This window comes from Phoca vitulina, unplaced genomic scaffold (genome assembly GCF_004348235.1).
Source record: "Phoca vitulina isolate PV1807 unplaced genomic scaffold, GSC_HSeal_1.0 scaffold100, whole genome shotgun sequence".
Classification (NCBI taxonomy): Eukaryota; Metazoa; Chordata; class Mammalia; order Carnivora; family Phocidae; genus Phoca; species Phoca vitulina.
The window spans coordinates 824,964-841,715 of NW_022589803.1; the positions used below are offsets into that span (position 1 = coordinate 824,964).

At 55.2% G+C, this 16,752-nt stretch overlaps 1 protein-coding gene across 1 annotated transcript in view; it reads right to left on the reverse strand.

Annotated features, from left to right (window-relative positions):
* Positions 1-16,752, reverse strand: part of CABIN1 (calcineurin binding protein 1) — a 154,292-nt gene that overhangs the window by 48,894 nt on the left and 88,646 nt on the right. Inside the window, 1 exon segment of the mRNA XM_032397546.1 lies at positions 12,455-12,786. Coding sequence (XP_032253437.1) covers positions 12,455-12,786 — 332 coding nt within the window.

Sequence of the window (16,752 nt, forward strand, 5' to 3'; positions counted from 1 at the left end):
CCCAGACCAGTCCATTAAGAAGCCTCCTGAGGCTGGTTACAAGCCTGGCCTGATACTTCTGCCAGGGTAGGGAAGGTTGGCCATGGACAAACGGAGTGCAGAGCAGGGAAACAGGGTGGGTCAGGTGTGCTTCATTACAAGGAATAAGATCCAACTCAGATTAGTTCAAGCTGATCAGGGCTCTTCAGGGCCCCAGGACATGGGATCCAAATAGAAGATAAAGCCTCAGACCTCCAACAGGCAGGGCAACCACTCGGGGAGCCCAGGAGAGAAGCTCACAACCTTTATCAGTACTCAGCCATGATCCCTTGGCCTCAGTGCCACTTGGCTCAAAGTCTCTCCCAAGTGAGATGTAAGAGGCTACCAGTCTAATCAGCCATGAAGGGGACCCTCACAGAAAGGAACATGAGACAGAAGACCGATACCTGCACTTCAAATATGACAGGTGAGCCCACCTGACCGTGACCACGGAGATAGGGCACAAAGGAGACCCACCTCTGGTCCAGTCTATGTAGGTGAGTGAGGCTCCTAGGGAAGATGACACCTGAGCTATGGTCTGCCCCTAGAGCCATGACACGAAAGCCCCTTTCAGGGCTCCTTTGGGACTTAAGGGAAGTATCCAATTAGCAGCAGTTTGAGAAGGGTGGGGAAATGAGATCTGAAGAAGCATCTCCATGGTGGCCATAATTTTCATAAGAACATCAAGAAAATAAAATACAACCAAGACTTCCATGTGGCTTGGGGACATATGAGAGAGAACAGCGCCAGGGCCAGGGTGGAGAGAGTGGGGGACCCTGCTTCCCTGAGCTAGGTGTCTCATTCCAGGCCCCAAGGCTGTGGGACAGGAACACACATCCCTGCAAGGCTTCTGTTTCTGCCATCACTCTGCAGCTTCTCCCATGACACCTGCACCAAGACAGCCCTTCCCACCTGAACAGTCAGGCAAGAAGGTGGAGGGCCAGGGAGGGAGGAGGCTGGGGGAGAGGTCCCAGCACTCGTGGAGACCTGAAAACCAGCCACTTGAGAAGAGTGCAGAAAATGCAGGCCTGCCAAACCCGATCAGGATTGTCAATTAGCCTCCTGCAGACTTGGCCCCCGAACACCAGCAGAGAGCAAGGCTCCTGAGCCGTCTCCCAGGCCCGCCAGAGACAGCCGATCGATGGCTAAGGCACAAAGCGTCCAGACGGCTCACAGGAGACCTTAGCTAATTTATGTCTGAGGCCCCGGATGGGAGCTGACAGGGACAAGGAAACCTGCCCGGAGAACTGACAAGTGCCAGGCTAGGGAGGGGAGGGGAGGGGAGGGGAGGAGCAGGGGGAGCTGACCCACCACGGCACACCTGTACTGCAGAGTCTGCCCTGCAGCTTCACACTATGGGGAGCTGAGAGGCACGATGCCACCTGGGCCAAGCACAGCACATAACTCCTCATAACTCCTCATCCTATGTACTGCCAGTTTACAGAGGAAACCGAGGCTCAGAGAGGTCCAAGAGTTGGTCTGAGTCCCCCAAGCCAGGAAGTGGCAGAGCCAGACTTGCATTCTGGTCCAGACCTGAAGGACTCAAGGCTTGGGCTCTTACCCTGCACCCCCACCCCAGGGTGGGCAAGTCACTTTACAAATCTGCCTGGGGTCATGCTATGTGCAGCTCCAAGGCAGCCCTGTCTCAGGCCTTGAGCAACCTGTCACCATGCCACTGGCCCGGAGCCTCAGTTTGCTGTCACCCCGGGAATGGGAGAAACACCACGGGGCCACTTGCCAGATAACAGCACCAATCTTCCTGGGATCCGTGGGCCCCCTGAAGCTTGGTGCACAGACCCTCCTCTGACAGAGGGCAGAACACACTAAATGCCCAAACGGGGCAGATGGAGAGTGGAGTCCTGATGAGAGGGGGGGAGAAGAATCCCTAGAAGCACATGGCACCTCAATGTCCTCCACCGCCTGTAGCCTAGACACCCCTAACCTGCCATAAGGCAGAGGGACCCTCCTGATTCCTCTGCTTGAAGGCCTCAGCTCCTTCAGAGTGAGAGCCAGCTCCATATCTCAGTTTACCCGCACACACGCAGGCTCCTCTCCTTCCCTCCCCTCTCCCATCATGCGAGGCCCTGCAGCCATACCTGCCTCTGCCCCCACCTTGGTCCCTGCTGGTCTCTCTGCCTGGCGCCATCTCACCCCACTCCCACCTGCCCCCCAATACTGTCCCCACAGCCCCATGGCCACCTTAAACAGCCTCTTCTGCTGACCCTCAGATGGCTTTGTTGTCTGCTCCCTCTTGTGTGTCAGCCCTATGAGGGCAGGGACACCATCTGACTTCTTCACTGATGGCCCCATCATACTGGGGCTAGACCAGTATGGGGCCCGCAGAAGGGATGCGACAGATATTTGGGAAGAGTGAAAGGAATGGGCAGGGTTTGAGCTTGCGGGACAGTCTGAGGGGCCGAGGCAGGAGAGGCTGTACATGGTGGGCGTAGGGGGCCCAGGACTGGAGGCAGGAGTGCTGGGGCAGAGCCATCACCCTGCGCTCCTTTACCCAAGAAAGCTGTTGGGAAAGAGCTCACGTGCTGGTCAGGCTAGAACATGAAGTCCATCTTTCAAGACACCCTTCTCTATTCTTTCTTCAAAACAGTAATTCAGAAGCCCTAGGTTTGCCTGGCAGTTCTTCACAAGGGCACGCAGTGGTACACACTGAAGTTTTGTTGAAGGAATAAACGAATGAGTGCCTGGTAGTGTTGGGAGTCCTATGACTAACCTCTTGGGGCCTCAGTTGCCCACTTGGAGGGTGGGGGTGGCAGTGACCATCAGGCCACTCTTAGGGTCAGTTGAAGAATGCCAGAAATAGCAGATAGGAAGCAACTGTCTACAAATGCACCAATTCCCCACCTGCACCTTGGGGAGAACATCCCTGCCCATGCAGCCCGCCCCCCTGCCAAGCCGGGCCTTCCCACATCTTCTCCGAGGACCTGGCCTTGCCCCTGAACTTGGCAAAGTTTGTCACTGCTCCTCCTCCGCCCTCCCCACATGGACCTAAAAAGCCAGGCCTGAAGTGCACCCCCTGGCTGCTGGGTGGGTTTGACCAGCAGGAGGTACCAGTGAGAGAGCAGAGCAGGGCAGGGATGAGAGCAGAGCATTTATCCCAAGTTCCCTCCGGTGCTGAGGGTTGGCCACCAAGGACTGAAAGCTCTGACAGGCAGCCTGCTGCAGAGGTGCCCAGGGCCCTGCACTACCCCTACCCTGTGGGTTCCTGATGTCCACCCAGGCCACTGTAAATCCCTCCTTCATTAAGGCTCTTCGGATTAGCGGTTGGATAGAGCCATCTGAGGCCTGAACTGACAAACGCCCTCACTCTCTACACAGCAGCCGAGTCTTTCACACACACGACCTTGCGGTAGCTTTAACCACACTTAGAATGATGCCCCACAGCTCCTTCCTGCCTCCCCAGGCCCTCATGAGCTCTGACCACATCTTTTCCCCCCTCTCCTCCCTGCCCAGCCAGTCACACAGGCTTCTGGCTGATTCTAGTCCTGCCAGGCCCATTCCTATCTCAAGGCACACATGTGGCCTGTGCTGTCCACCCAGAAGCCTCTCCTGGTATCGCCTTGCCTAGTTCCCTCACCTGCTTCAGGTCTTTGCTCAGAGATGCCTTCCCAGACCTCCCTGCCTAAAGAGCCACACTCCCCCACTGCACCCCCTTACCAGCTTTATCTTTCTCCCAGACGCATCACTAACCGCCGCTAGGTGTGTTTCTACCCTCCATTCCCTCTGTGCGCACTCAAGGGGAGGGGCTTGGCTGTGCACACCACTGTATCCCGGCCCCTCAGGCAGGGCCTCGCACGTGACAATGCAGGAGACAGCTGCTGAATGAATGAACCTGCAGAGATGCACGGGCACCATGCTGGGGGGGCGGGGGAGGGCGGAGGATGACACTAAAATACAGGGGTTCGGCCATGTCGTGGTCTATGGGATGATGCGGTGGTGGTAGTTTCTTTCAAAATGGAATACAATTTGTAATGGGTGCTGGCAGCAGAGTACTCAACCCATTCAAACTGCTGGGATCCATCTCTCTCCTCTTCCCTGAGAGAGAACAAGGAAGGCAGTGGGCCTTTATGGGGGCCATCTGTCCCCCCCCGGCCCCCAAAGGCACAGCAAAATCTTCAAGCCATGTTGCAGACAGACTTTGAAATGCATAATCGAGATTCTGAAGTTGAGAAAAATCTCGAGTTTCATTTTGCAAATCATACAAATAAAGCCTGCTAAGAACCTGGCTGGCCGGGCTGGGCAGCAGCCCAGGGCTTGTGCGTGGGGAGCCTGAGGCCCAGCATCGTTCTGTGTATGCAGAAAGGGAGCAGGGGCTGAAGGAATGGAGGGGAACGCCCTGCTCTGTGGCCGGCACACCCCCGTCATGCCTGGTCCTGCCGTCTGGCACGGAACGCGCAGCTTACCACCTGCTCCTGGGACACTCACCGTCTGCATGGTGGGGTGGCTGTGTCACAGCTTGAAGGCGCAATTCCTTCACACCCACCCAGTCCGACAGCGCATGGCTCTCCTTGTGGGCTCTCATTTAACCTGACTTTGCAGGGTCCAGATATGAATGGTGGCACAGGCAGGTGGGCAACTGCCCACAATGGATGGGGAAGGGGCAGGGGCTCACAGCCCAGCCAGCCAGCCCCTTGCCCAAGCATAAGCTGACCCTGAAGTCAAAGTTCAGCGGCTTCACTGGAGATCACAGGCAGCAGCAGCACTGTCGGACTCTCCTGGCAGGAGGCAGCTTACCAAACAAATCCTAAACAGACACTGGGGCCTGCGCTCATCCCATACAGGTTCTGGGTCTGATTGGGCTGGAGCGGCCAGGCCGCTATCCCGCCATATGCCACATCGACAGGGCCTTGCCGTCTACCATGAGGGGGATGCACTGCAACAGGGCTCAGCCACGATGCCATGCAGCTGCCTCCAGGAGGACAGTGGGACAGGGACGGAGGCCTGAGCTGGTCTAGAGGACGGCTCAGAGCGAGCGGCCTCTGCTCCCATCAGAGCAGCGTGCACGTGGGGCTTGCAAGACAGGCTGCTCTCGTGTCATTGGTATGCATGTTTCCCAGCTGGGAAAGCGCTATTAACTCACTTTTCCTCACAACAAAACCTAAACCTACCACGAAGGTGCCGTTTTTCCCACCTGACAACTTAAGAAACCTGTCCATGGGACTGAAAGGGGAAGCCGGCTGTCTAGCTGGCCGAGCCTGAGTGAGGTTCTGGGAGCTGGCACTTGGGAGGGGTGGCTCAGGTTCCAGCATGCACACCAGCAAGGGGACAAGTGCTGGGAGGGGGACACATTCTAATCACAGGGTCTGTGGGCCAGGCCTATGATCAGGGCAGGCTGAATAGCCCCTTTCCCATCTCACAGCCCTTAGGCTCCTGAGCATTCTTCACCTGGGTGTCATCCCTGGGTGACAACTTGGATGCTAACTGTCAGAACTGCTCCAGCTCAGAGGGGAAAAGCCACACAGCAAAAGGTGGGCTTCATCCCACAGCAGAGCCAGCAAGGCTCACACCCACCCTGGAGGGTGGGAGGAAAACCTTTTGGTCAAGTGTAGGGCCAATGAAGGCCAAGTCTTGACCTGGGCAGTGCTGGGGCCAGATGAGCAGAGCCCCAGCCCAGGGCCCAGAAGCCAGCTGTGCGCCGAGCCCCAGGAAGGTGGCCTCTCCCACAGAACAGGCCCTTCTCCTCTCCTCTCCTTCCTCACTTGGGGTGCCATGCACCCCTGGCTCACTGCCTGCCTCCTGCCACACTGACCAGCAGCAGCCCAATGACTGTGGACACTGCGCTCACAGGAGCCGGCAGGTCAGCCTTGCTTCTGCTAAAGCTCCAGCCTCCCCTTTCCTGGCTCAGCCTGACGTAGCCAGTCAGTGGCCGTGTGGCTGTAGCAGGAAGCCGGGCATCCACCCACCCGGCCAGGTGAAGGACTCGAGTTAGAAGGCTTCGGTCTCCCCAACCTGGAAAGTAGAGGCAAAGGAAACATCTGAGCCCCATGAGGTCCAGGCCCTGCCACATCCTCACCAAGGGGTTCGAGACAAGCTGCTGCCCCCTCCGAGCCTCGGTTTCCCGCTCACCGGGCTGGGCAGGGTGCTGTGCGAAACAACACCGAGGAGCTGGCCCAGGCCAGGCTGCCTCAGTGCCGCACTGGAGTCTGCTTTCTTGACCTTTCTCTTATGACGTCAAGTGACCTGGGAGGACGAGCAAGAGCAAAGAATGGGAAGAACATTCTCCAAGTTGAGACCCAGCAACGAGCACAAAACAAAGTAAGTTTAGGAGAGGCAGTAACCTAAACAAGAGGCTCCCCGGAGGAAACGAGCTCTGGAAAGCACCACCAGTGTTCTGCCTAGAGGCCAGGTGCCCAACTCCCTTGCCCCCGTAGAACTGCCAGTGAGGCAGTGGCTGCTCATACACCCCCAGACCCCTAGGAGGAGAGGCTACAGTGTTTGATTCTAGCCAGACTGGCAGGTATGAAGTGGTATCTCAGTGTGATCTGGATTCCCATTTTCCCAATGGCTAATGGTGGTAAGCATCTTCTCCTGTGCTTATCGGCCATTTGTACATCTTCTTTGCAGAAATGTCTATTCAGATCCTTTGCCTACTTTTACATTGGGTTGTCTTTTAATTATTGAGTTGTAAGAGGTTTTTTAAAATACATTCTAAATGCAAGTCCCTTACTACATATATGCATACCTCAGAGGTAGAGTGGATTCAGTTCGAGACCACCACAAGAGTGAATACCAAAATAAAATGAGTCAAATGAACCTTTTGGTTTACCAGTGCTTATGAAAGTTATGTTTACGCTATACTATAGTCTACTAAGTGTGCAATAGCATTATGTTTAAAAAACAATGTATATACCTTAATTTAAAAATACTTTATTGCTAAAAACTGCTCACCATGATCTGAGCTTTCAGCAAGTCATAATCACTGATCATAGATCACTATAATAATAATGAAAAAGTTTGAAATATTGTGAGAATTACCAAAATGTGACACAGAGACACAAAGTGACCAAATGCTGTTGGCGCTGAAAGACTTGCCCAACACTGGGTTGCAGCAAAGCTTTGATTTGTAAAAAAACATAGTATCTGCAAGTTGTAACCAAGTGAAGCACAGTAAAACACAGTGTGCCTGCCTGCACGTGATCTGTAAATATTTCTCCCTTTGTGTGGACCATCTTTTCATTTCAATAATGTCTTTTGAAGCACTTCACCTGGAAAGTAGAGGCAAAGGAAACATCTGAGCCCCACGAGGTCCAGGCGCTGCCACATCCTCACCAAGGGGTTCGAGACAAGCTGCTGTCCCCTCCGAGCCTCAGTTTCCCGCTCACCCGGCTGGGCAGGGTGCTGTGCGAAACAACACCGAGGAGCTGGCCCAGGCCAGCTTTTAAATTTTGATGGGGTCCGGTTTATTATTATTATTCATTTATTTTTATCACCTGTGCTTTTGGGTGTCGTATCTGAGAAACCACTGCCTGGTCAAACCACATCTTTGGTCAAAAATCAGTTGATCATAGATGTATGCCTTTGTTTCTGCGCTCCCAGTTCTATTTTGTTATCTATACATCTACCCCTAGGCTAATACCAACCAAACTGTTTATTTTCAGCTGTGGTACAAAACACATAAAAATTTACCATCTTACCCATTTTTAAGTGTACAGTTCAGTAGTGTTAAGTATATTCACACTGTTGTGCAACAGACCCCTAGAACTTTTTCATTTTATGAAACGAATTTACTGAAATTCTATACTGATTAAATAACTCCCATTCTCTCCCCCAGCCCCTAGCAAGCACCATTCCACTTTCTGTCTCTCTGATTTTGACTACTTTAGATCCCTCATGTAAGTGGAATCATAGAGTGTTTGATTTTTTTTTTTTTTTTTTGTGCCTGGCTTATTTCACTGAGCATAATGTCCTCAAGGCTCATCCACGTTGTAGTACATGTCAGAATTTCCTTCCTTAATTTTAAAGCTGAATAATATTCCACGGTTTTGATTACTGTAGATCTGCAGTAAATTTTGAAATTGGGAAATAGGAGTCCGCTAAGTTTGTTCTTTTTCAAGACTATCTGGCTCTAGGAACCATCTTATAACCCACTCTGTCCTAGAGCCCTTGCAGCAGGAAGTGCTGAAGTTCCCCAGCTGAGCCACAGGCAGTGGGTGGGAGGAACTGGGACAGGGGTGCCCATGCCTCAGCCTTCTTTCTGGATCTCATTAGTGAATTTCAGAAGCCTCATGATAAAAGGCCCCAATGCCATGTGGCCTCTCTCCTGGGCCACTCACATGGACTCCAAGAAACAGTTTTTTTCTGAGCACAGACTGAAAGTCTAGGGCTCAAAATCCTGGTGGAGACTGTAATCTTGGAGATTGTAAGTGATGTAATAGCTACACTTAGGGCCCTTATGGCCAACAGCATGTGTGATCTTCCCTAAGGTGTGGAGAGCATTAGGGAGCCCTGCTTCCTCAGGTGCCCCTGGCCCTCGATGTAGGCTAGCAGGAGGCCTGCCTTGGGAGGCCCAGGGGGTCAGCCTGTGTGCAGCAAAGCCAACCTTGGGCAGAAGCGCAGCCTTAGGCAGGCATCAGAAGACCTAGTAGAGGGGCTAGGAGCCATGGGAGATGCTGACACTGAGGAAATGGACTCTGGGGTCCTGGTGAGAAGCTCAATGGGAAGGCCCCCAACCCCTCACCTCATTGTTACAATAATCCTGTGCGAATACCACAAGAGAAGAGTCGTGTTGCCCCCCTCCCCCCCCAGCTGGGATCTGAACCCAGGTGAGCCCACGTTCAGAGCCCACATTCCCTCTCCCTCCCCCAGAATTCCTGCGGCCAAGAGCTAAGCAAGTGGTTCCCTGCACCCTGAGGGTAGTTTCTCTGTAGAGGCCTGGGGTGGGGAAGCTTACGGAACAGAGCTTTAGCTGGGGAAACTTGAAAGACCCGAAGAATCTGGAGCAACATGCACAGCCCCTGGGGCCTCTCTGAAGGCAGGGATGATGGATGTTCCAGCCAGGTGGCCACTGAGCCATGAGATGGCAACAGGAAAATGCCACTGCCAAGCCCACAGGCGGATTTTATGAAGAAATGTGCTGCTGTTAAATATACATAGCGGGAAGTGTCTGTTACCAACAGCTGTGTTTGGAAGGCAGTCACTGCTTGTCAGCTAATGGTGCCACATGAGTCACTGAGAGCACTGGTTGTGTCCCCCATATCTGGGGACAAACTGACACCCGGGCCTGGGCAGAAGCATGCCCAGCCCCCAGGACAATGGCATGCCCCAGACAAGGTCAGCCTTAACTCAGGCTCTCAGTGCAGCGAGGTGTTAATGACCTGCCCTTCAAGTTGGGGTGACACCTGCTGCTCAGCGAAGGTCTCTGAGTCAAGTAGGCAAAGGAGCCAGTGGAGCCCCCGGGCTGCACCAGGGCCTAGGGTGTGGCGGTGTGGCGACCTGGAGCTCCGGAGGCACACCTGGCACCCACACAACTGCCATGTAAGGGGGGGTCTCTCTCAGAATCACGACCAGCATGCCCTCTCAGAAAGCCAAGGAGCCCAGCCTGGGAACGCAGCTAACAGAAGAGCCAGCAGAAACAGAGTGTGATGGCTGTGGGAAGGTTTTCCGGGAAGGAAGAAAAGGCAGCCTCCGTCCCCACGACCAGGGATGGCTGGATCAGCTGGGGTCCACCCACCCCACAGGCCATCCGAGGGTGACCAAGATGACCTGGGGGACATTCACAGAAATAGCAACAAAATGGCAAACTGAGCACGGATGCTCTAATGGCGGGGGGGAGCAAAGGAGCAACTGGGCCAGGGTGAGGCTACCTGAGCCCATGCCAGGCTGTCACTCTCCTCTGTGTGACCCTAAGCCAGGTATGCAGATGTGAAGTAGAGAGAGAACAAGATCCCCACCTCCTGGACCTGAAGTATCTAAGAGCTTCAGAAGTGACAGTCAACGGCGTGTGTGTATGAGAACTGGAAAAAATACACATATAAAATAGCTTTTGTTTTAGGGTGGTAGAACTGTGGATATCCCCTAATTTTTAATTTTGACATAGATACTATTTTCACTTTTAAAAAACTCATCCAGCAAGGGGACAGGCAGGGAAAACGGCAGCCTATGCTTCGCACCAGGTGGGGCCCTTTACATGCATCGGCTCCTTTGAGCTCAAAGCCATTTAATGCGGAGGCTGCAGCTGGGTGCTGGGGGCTCTGTGGGGCCTGCATTGCAACTCAACTCTCCCTCCACCCAACCCTGCATCTTCCCCTCCTTTCCATTGCGGCTGATCCCTAAGAGGCACCTTGTACCCCAAATTCTATCAAAGCATCTGCCACAGTGTGGGGAAGGTTTGGGCTCAGCACAGGAAGCTCCAAGTCCTGCTAAGAGCTGACCACAGCTGGGGGGAGCATCTGAAGAAGGGGACACCCAAGGCGGCGGAGATCCAGATGATGGATGCTAGTGTCCCTTCCAACCAAGACTCATAAGAGCTCCCGCACTGAACTCTGCTGCTCTCAAAGGAGGGAAGAAGGGAAGTTCCCAGAGCAGTACTGGAACATGGTGGGGGGCAGGGGCAGTGTCAGCCATCGGGCCCCCGAAGACTGCTGCAGAGGGGGTTTCATTAAAACCCAGGTCTACCTGGATTCTGAAGGCCCAGGGCACCAGAGGTAAGGTCCACTGCAAAATGTAGGCTGGGCAGTGAGGGAACTAAGCTCAGGGGGTTCAGCGGCAGCCAGGAGAGCCAGACGCCCTGAAGCAGAGACAAAGCCCAGAACGAGATCCCCTCGTTCCCCAGGCCTACCAACACCAGCTCCCCCTGTTCTGCTCTGACAGAAATCAACCAAACTACGTGAGCATGTTGGGCAGTCACGACTGTGACAGGGCACCTACCTGTGCCTAGTCCCCAACAGAATTTTGTCAAGTAACAACTTCCTGTCATGTAACCAGCGCCAAGCCAGCAGCCATCCCTCCAGCCAACTGCCCTTCCTGGGTCTTGAGGTCCCACAGAGGCTGGTGAGGAGGGGTCAGCGGGGGGTGCGGGGGGAACCTCTGGGAGGAAGAAGTTTCTGAGCCTGGACCTTACTGAATAGGGGAGCCAGACAAAATTATAGACTACAGCCAGACTCCAAGGGCTGCCCCTGCCCCGCCACCCTGGCCCTCTCTGGCCCTCGCCCACACCAGTTTGGCTCAGCCAGCACGGTCACACGCCCAGGCAATTTGCCTGATCGGGGCTCTCTCCCTGTCCTCCAACCTGCCCACTGTCCCCCACTCTGCCCATGGCCGCCCTACAGGTCTCAGCTTCGCGGGTGCCTTTGTGGCGCTGCAGCAGCACCCCCACTCCTGTGTGTCCCCCATTATCTTCTCTGTAGCATGTGTCACAATGGGACTAGCTTTATTTACTTGTTTGCATATTTTAAAATCTGCCTGTCCCTGGGCGCCTGGGTGGCTCAGTTGGTTAAGCGACTGCCTTCAGCTCAGGTCATGATCCCAGGGTCCTGGGATCGAGCCCCGCATCGGGCTCTCTGCTCCGCGGGAAGCCTGCTTCTCCCTCTCCCACTCCCCCTGCTTGTGTTCCCTCTCTCGCTGTGTCTCTCTCTGTCAAATAAATAAATAAAAATCTTTTAAAAATAAATAAATAAATAAAATAAAATCTGCCTGTCCCTTAGAAGGTAGCTCGGTGGGGGCCAGCGCCGTGCCCAGGGCACCTTCTCCCGTGCCTCCCAGGTGCGTGAGAAGGGGGTGGAAGAGCACACATGCCACACTCCCTGCACAGATGCTCCATGCCAGCAGAAGCGAGCCGGCCGGGAAGCCCCCGAGAGCGCTTAAGCCTGGGGCACAGCTGTTAAGAATCGCTACATCATCTGCTTTCCAAAAAGAGCTGGAGGAGGCTGTCAGCACCCAACCCCCATGCAGCAGAGGCTGTGAAGATGGTTCTGGCAGCTGCACTGGAGAGGCGAGCCCAGGGGCAGGATGATGGCACGGAGGCCTCTCTGCAAGATGCGTCTGGAGGAGACGGAGCCTGCAGCAAGGCCCTGGGATGGGGGGCGGTGGGGGGGTGCTGTAAGGCATCTGGGGGATGTGCATGCGGGGCCATGCTGAGGACAGTGGAGTAAGAGTCACTACACAGGCCCTCACAGACAAGAGCTGATGAGTGTGTAGGTCCTCATCCTTCAGCCCACAGCTAGTACTGGAGCCTGAGATCCTGCTTCGGGATCCCGGGAGCCACTCCTCCCTTGATCCCTTGCTGTGACCCACAGTCCTCACCAACTCTCACCCGGAAAGCTGGACCACTCTTGTAAGGACCTGCCTCCTACATCTCTCCTGTCCCGTCCCTTCCATGCACCACTACCCAAGATCTTCAGCAGCTCCATCAACACTCAGATGCTCGTGGGCCCTGGGAAAATCAAACCCCTCTCCTGCCCCAGCGGGCTGGCAGCTCACTCACCCGGTGAGTCTTGCTGTAGGTGTAGAGGAAGGCCAGTCGGTAGAGGCTCTTATAGTGCTGGGGGAAGCGGCTGAGGCACAGGCGGAAGGAGGCGATGCACTGCTCCGTAAGGAACTGGCGCTGCTCCTCTGCCCCGGCCGGCAACCCCTGGGGAAAGGCTGCTGGCTCCCCCAGGGGGTCAGCTCTCTTCCTCCCATCCCACAGGGCAGGTGCAGATGCTGCCGGTTTGACAGCAATGCAGGCAGAGGCTGGGGGGTCTGCGGCAGGCTTCTGGCTGCCTTGCTCTGTGGCCCGGAAGCCTTCTGTGCTCTCCAAGGACTCCTCAGTTTTCCCTATGGGTGAGAAGAAAAACAAAGTCACCTCGGTAGTGGTCCACCACCAGCAAAAGAGGTGCCTTAGTGAGGCGACAGGCACAGCTAGGCCTGTGCCCTTGCTAGACAGGTGCTGGACTCAAAAGACCCAGCAGTAGGAGGCATGGGGCCCGGTGTTGGCTCTGCCCCTGCCGGCTGAGGCCTCCACAGCCTTCCCAGTCTCCTCCCCTGTGAAACAGGGTGTCCCAGCTGGCACACAGCAGAGGGGCCCCGAGGCTGCAGACAGTAGGGGTTGCAAGCGGGGCTCTGGGCCCCCCTCTGAATGGCAGCACAAGGCTGTCCCGCCTCTGAGGCCTGTGCAGGTGCCTGGGGAAGCAGTCCATAGAAGGAAGGTGTGGCCGCCACCACCATGGAATAAAACAGCCAGGAAAGGAGCACAAAGGACTGCACCTGCTCTACCACTTAGCACCTCAGCCCACAGCCTACCCGACACCCTTCTCCAGGGCTGCTGCTGCCACTCTGCACGAACGAAGAGCTCACACGCAGGAGAGCCCAAGCTGGGTGGCAGGGGCTGCAGAAGATGACTGGACCAGGAGGGAGGGATAGAAGGAAGAGGGTGGGGGCAAGCATCAAGGGTAAGGGGGCTCCTTGGGCACCCGGGAGTTTGGCAAGGCCTGCGTGGAGGAGGCCAGAGAAGCAGCCCGGCACCAACTCTGAAGCCTGTCTGCCACAGTGGGCTGAGCCCCTTCCCGCCCTTAGCCTAATGGCCCCTTCCCAACTGTAGTGGCAGCCAGGAGAAGGCTGGGGCCTGCTGCGAAAGGGCAGAGTGGTCAAGGACTAAGGTCCCAAGTTCCCCCAAGCAAAACCACGCAGCCATCAGGTGCACATCAAGCTCTTCCTGCCCAGGAAAGAATTTGAGCAAGACAGAGCCAAGCTGCTCAGCACAGCACACAAGGCCACCTCCCATCAGTCCTGCCATTCCTCCTAGCTCCCCTCCTGGCCTCACACCTTGAGACCAACCATGGGGAACAAACACCTCGCTCTTTGTTCCTACCTCTCCACTGCTGCTCCTTCTGGACACACCGTCTGCACTCCCTCCCCTGCCTTGCCCACTGCTCTCATCCTTCAGGACTCCACTCGGTGTCACCTCCTCCTGCAGGCCTCCTCAGCCCCAGGGTGGGGTTTGCAGAGAGCCTTGTGCGCCCAGCTTTTTGGTATTACCCAACCCACTGTATTGATGCACGGATGCCTCCCTCTCCCCCATTGCCCAGAGCCTAGCACAGGGTCTAGCTTGAAGCTGACTGAATGCCTGGAAAGCGGATCACATCTGATCTTGACACTATGCTCTCCTTTCAGAGGAGCTCAGCAAACCATGCAGGTCCCACAGGCACCCACTCAGAGCTCAATGACTGCAACCAGGAGTCTGCTCAGGGCCGGCATCTTACAGGGGACACCAGCGCCTTACTCACAAATGTGCCTGATTACTAGTGTTCAATTCAAGGGACACATTTCAAATATAGCTCAACAAACACATTCTGAACAACCACTCTGGGCCTAGCCCTGTGCTAGGCACAAGGGAGATAGGGAAATAGGATGAAGATGCAGGCCTCCCAGGGGTTCAAATAAGATGCTAAGCATGTGCTCACACACAAAGACACACAGGAACAGATTTCCTATGGAAAGTGGGCAGAGGATCAAGAATTAATCCAAAGAGGGGCGCCTGGGTGGCTCAGTCGTTAAGCGTCCGCCTTCGGCTCAGGTCATGATCCCGGGGTCCTGGGATCGAGCCCCGCATCGGGCTCCCTGCTCGGCAGGAAGCCTGCTTCTCCCTCTCCCACTCCCCCTGCTTGTAGTCTTGCTCTAGCTATCTCTCTCTCTGTCAAATAAATAAATAAAATCTTTTAAAAAATTTAAAAAAATAAAAAGAATTAATCCAAAGAGCTCAGAAGACATGTCTGAAGACACATAGGAAAAAACAGAGACGCCAGAATAAGTAAAAAACCTAGTGGCTTTGGGATCTGGGTGGCCTCTTGGGTGACACGCCTCACCCACAGCATCCACTCTTAGGGCTGAATGAGCCTCACAGGTCACGTTAGTGGAAGAAACGGGGTCAGAAATGTCAGTAAGCCCACACAGCGCTTCCCAGCCAAGAGGCCCAATCCTAACCCTGGCAGCGTGAAAGTGAGAAGACTTCCTCCTACAGATAAAAAGCAAGCGAAGCAAATGCTCTGGCCACCCTGGTGCCTGCTGCTGGCAAAGAGGACTGGCTTAGAATGCCCATGGTGCACCAAGCCACCTCCCACTCCAGCCACTGCCACCCCAATCCGTCTTTAGCATGGCACTCAGGCATGGTCATCAGGCCTCTACTTGACCAACAAGGGGCAGGCGCGCAGCCACGGGATGGCGGTCCCTGAACGAGGTGCCTGGTAGCCATATCAGCATCCTCGACCCACATCCTGCCCTGGGCCCAGGTGGCAGGGAGAGCCCAGGCCAGGCACCCGTGTCCACTGTCTAGACCACAAGCTGTTGACAAACTCTGCTGTCTTCAGAGTAATATAACAGAGTGCCCTTGTGTTTAGGTAGTGAAATTTGGGCAGCTTTTTCCTCTATTAAAAAGAATAAACCTTTACTGTGGCTACATTCACATTATATACATTTTTTTAAAGCTCTGACCCCTAAGAAGGTGAGCTTCAACTAGCTGTAACAGTCACCCATGGAGAAACCTCCTTCCTGGAGGCACCCTGTCAAAAACCAGAGTGGAGAAGTAGAGGGGAGGCGAGTGCTCGGGAGCCGGCGCCCACTGGACGCCGTGGGACAGAGGGCACCTGGAAGGGCGCGGCTGTCAGAGCCGATCTTACTTCCCCTTGGCACCCGTGGCCTGGCACAGACTTGGGTTCCATTACGCCCTGCAGCTCAACAATGCCCATGAAATTTGTGAGTGAGCCCTGTGCCACTGACCGTGACAGAAGCAGCAGGCTGGTGGCAGGGCCACCCACAAGGGTGCACCTGAAGGGATGGGGTGTGGAGCACACTAGGGGCACACACCCAGCCCTGGCCCAGGACCATATCCTGGTTTTCTGCAGGGGGCCGAAAGCTGCGGGAGTCCTTGTGGCCAGGGTTCCCACCCCTTGGGAGCCCGGAGGAGGGGGTGTCAGAGACCACCACTGCCCAGAGCCAGGCCGAGAGGAGCCCACTCCTCCCTGTGCTGTCTGCCTGGTGCGGGCTCAGAACACATTCCCTGCTGCACCTACTCTCCTGACAGGAAGTTCACCAACTTCACTGTGGTTACGAGGAAAAGCTGGGCTTAGAGCAGAGAGATGCATCCACAGAAGTAAGATGCCTCCCTTCAAGCCCACCAGCTACTGCGGTGACTCTGGTTCTACTTGAACTTTCTTTACCGGTGGCAAGCCCCCACACTGTCCGCTTAAACCACTGGCTCTGAATGGAAGAAGGGCAGGGGTGGGATGCCCCTTGTGTGTCTGGAAGGCCCAGTCCAGCCTGGGCCAGACCACAGCCGATCCTCTCCTGGCTCAGCACCCCAGCCTCCATCCCCCACTTCCCTAAGCACAGTGGAGAGAGGCCTGTGATGACACAACAGCACCCGCAGCAGTTCACTGCTGGATGGCCCACGGAGCACGGACAACAGGCCCCACCTGTCCAAGAGTTAAAATGAGCTTATTGGTAAGACTGGACATGAACAAGAGTTGCTATGTTAGAGCATGGGCACTATTGGTAACTTTTTCCTTCCCCTTCCAAACTCCCTGCAGCGTGTTTATGTCAGTTGTAGAATGTCAACATCGGTTTGGGACAGCATAAAAAGTGCCTAGTGGGAAAGTGGGGCACTGGCCTCACCTTCTGTGTCCTCTTACCTGACCCTAATGGGGGCACCTGTGCCAACCTGCAGGGCATGCAGCCTCACCAGCTGCTAAGGCCAGCTAGGGGAGGCAGGCGAGGAACACAGGGCTGGGATAGGCCATCGCCAGCATG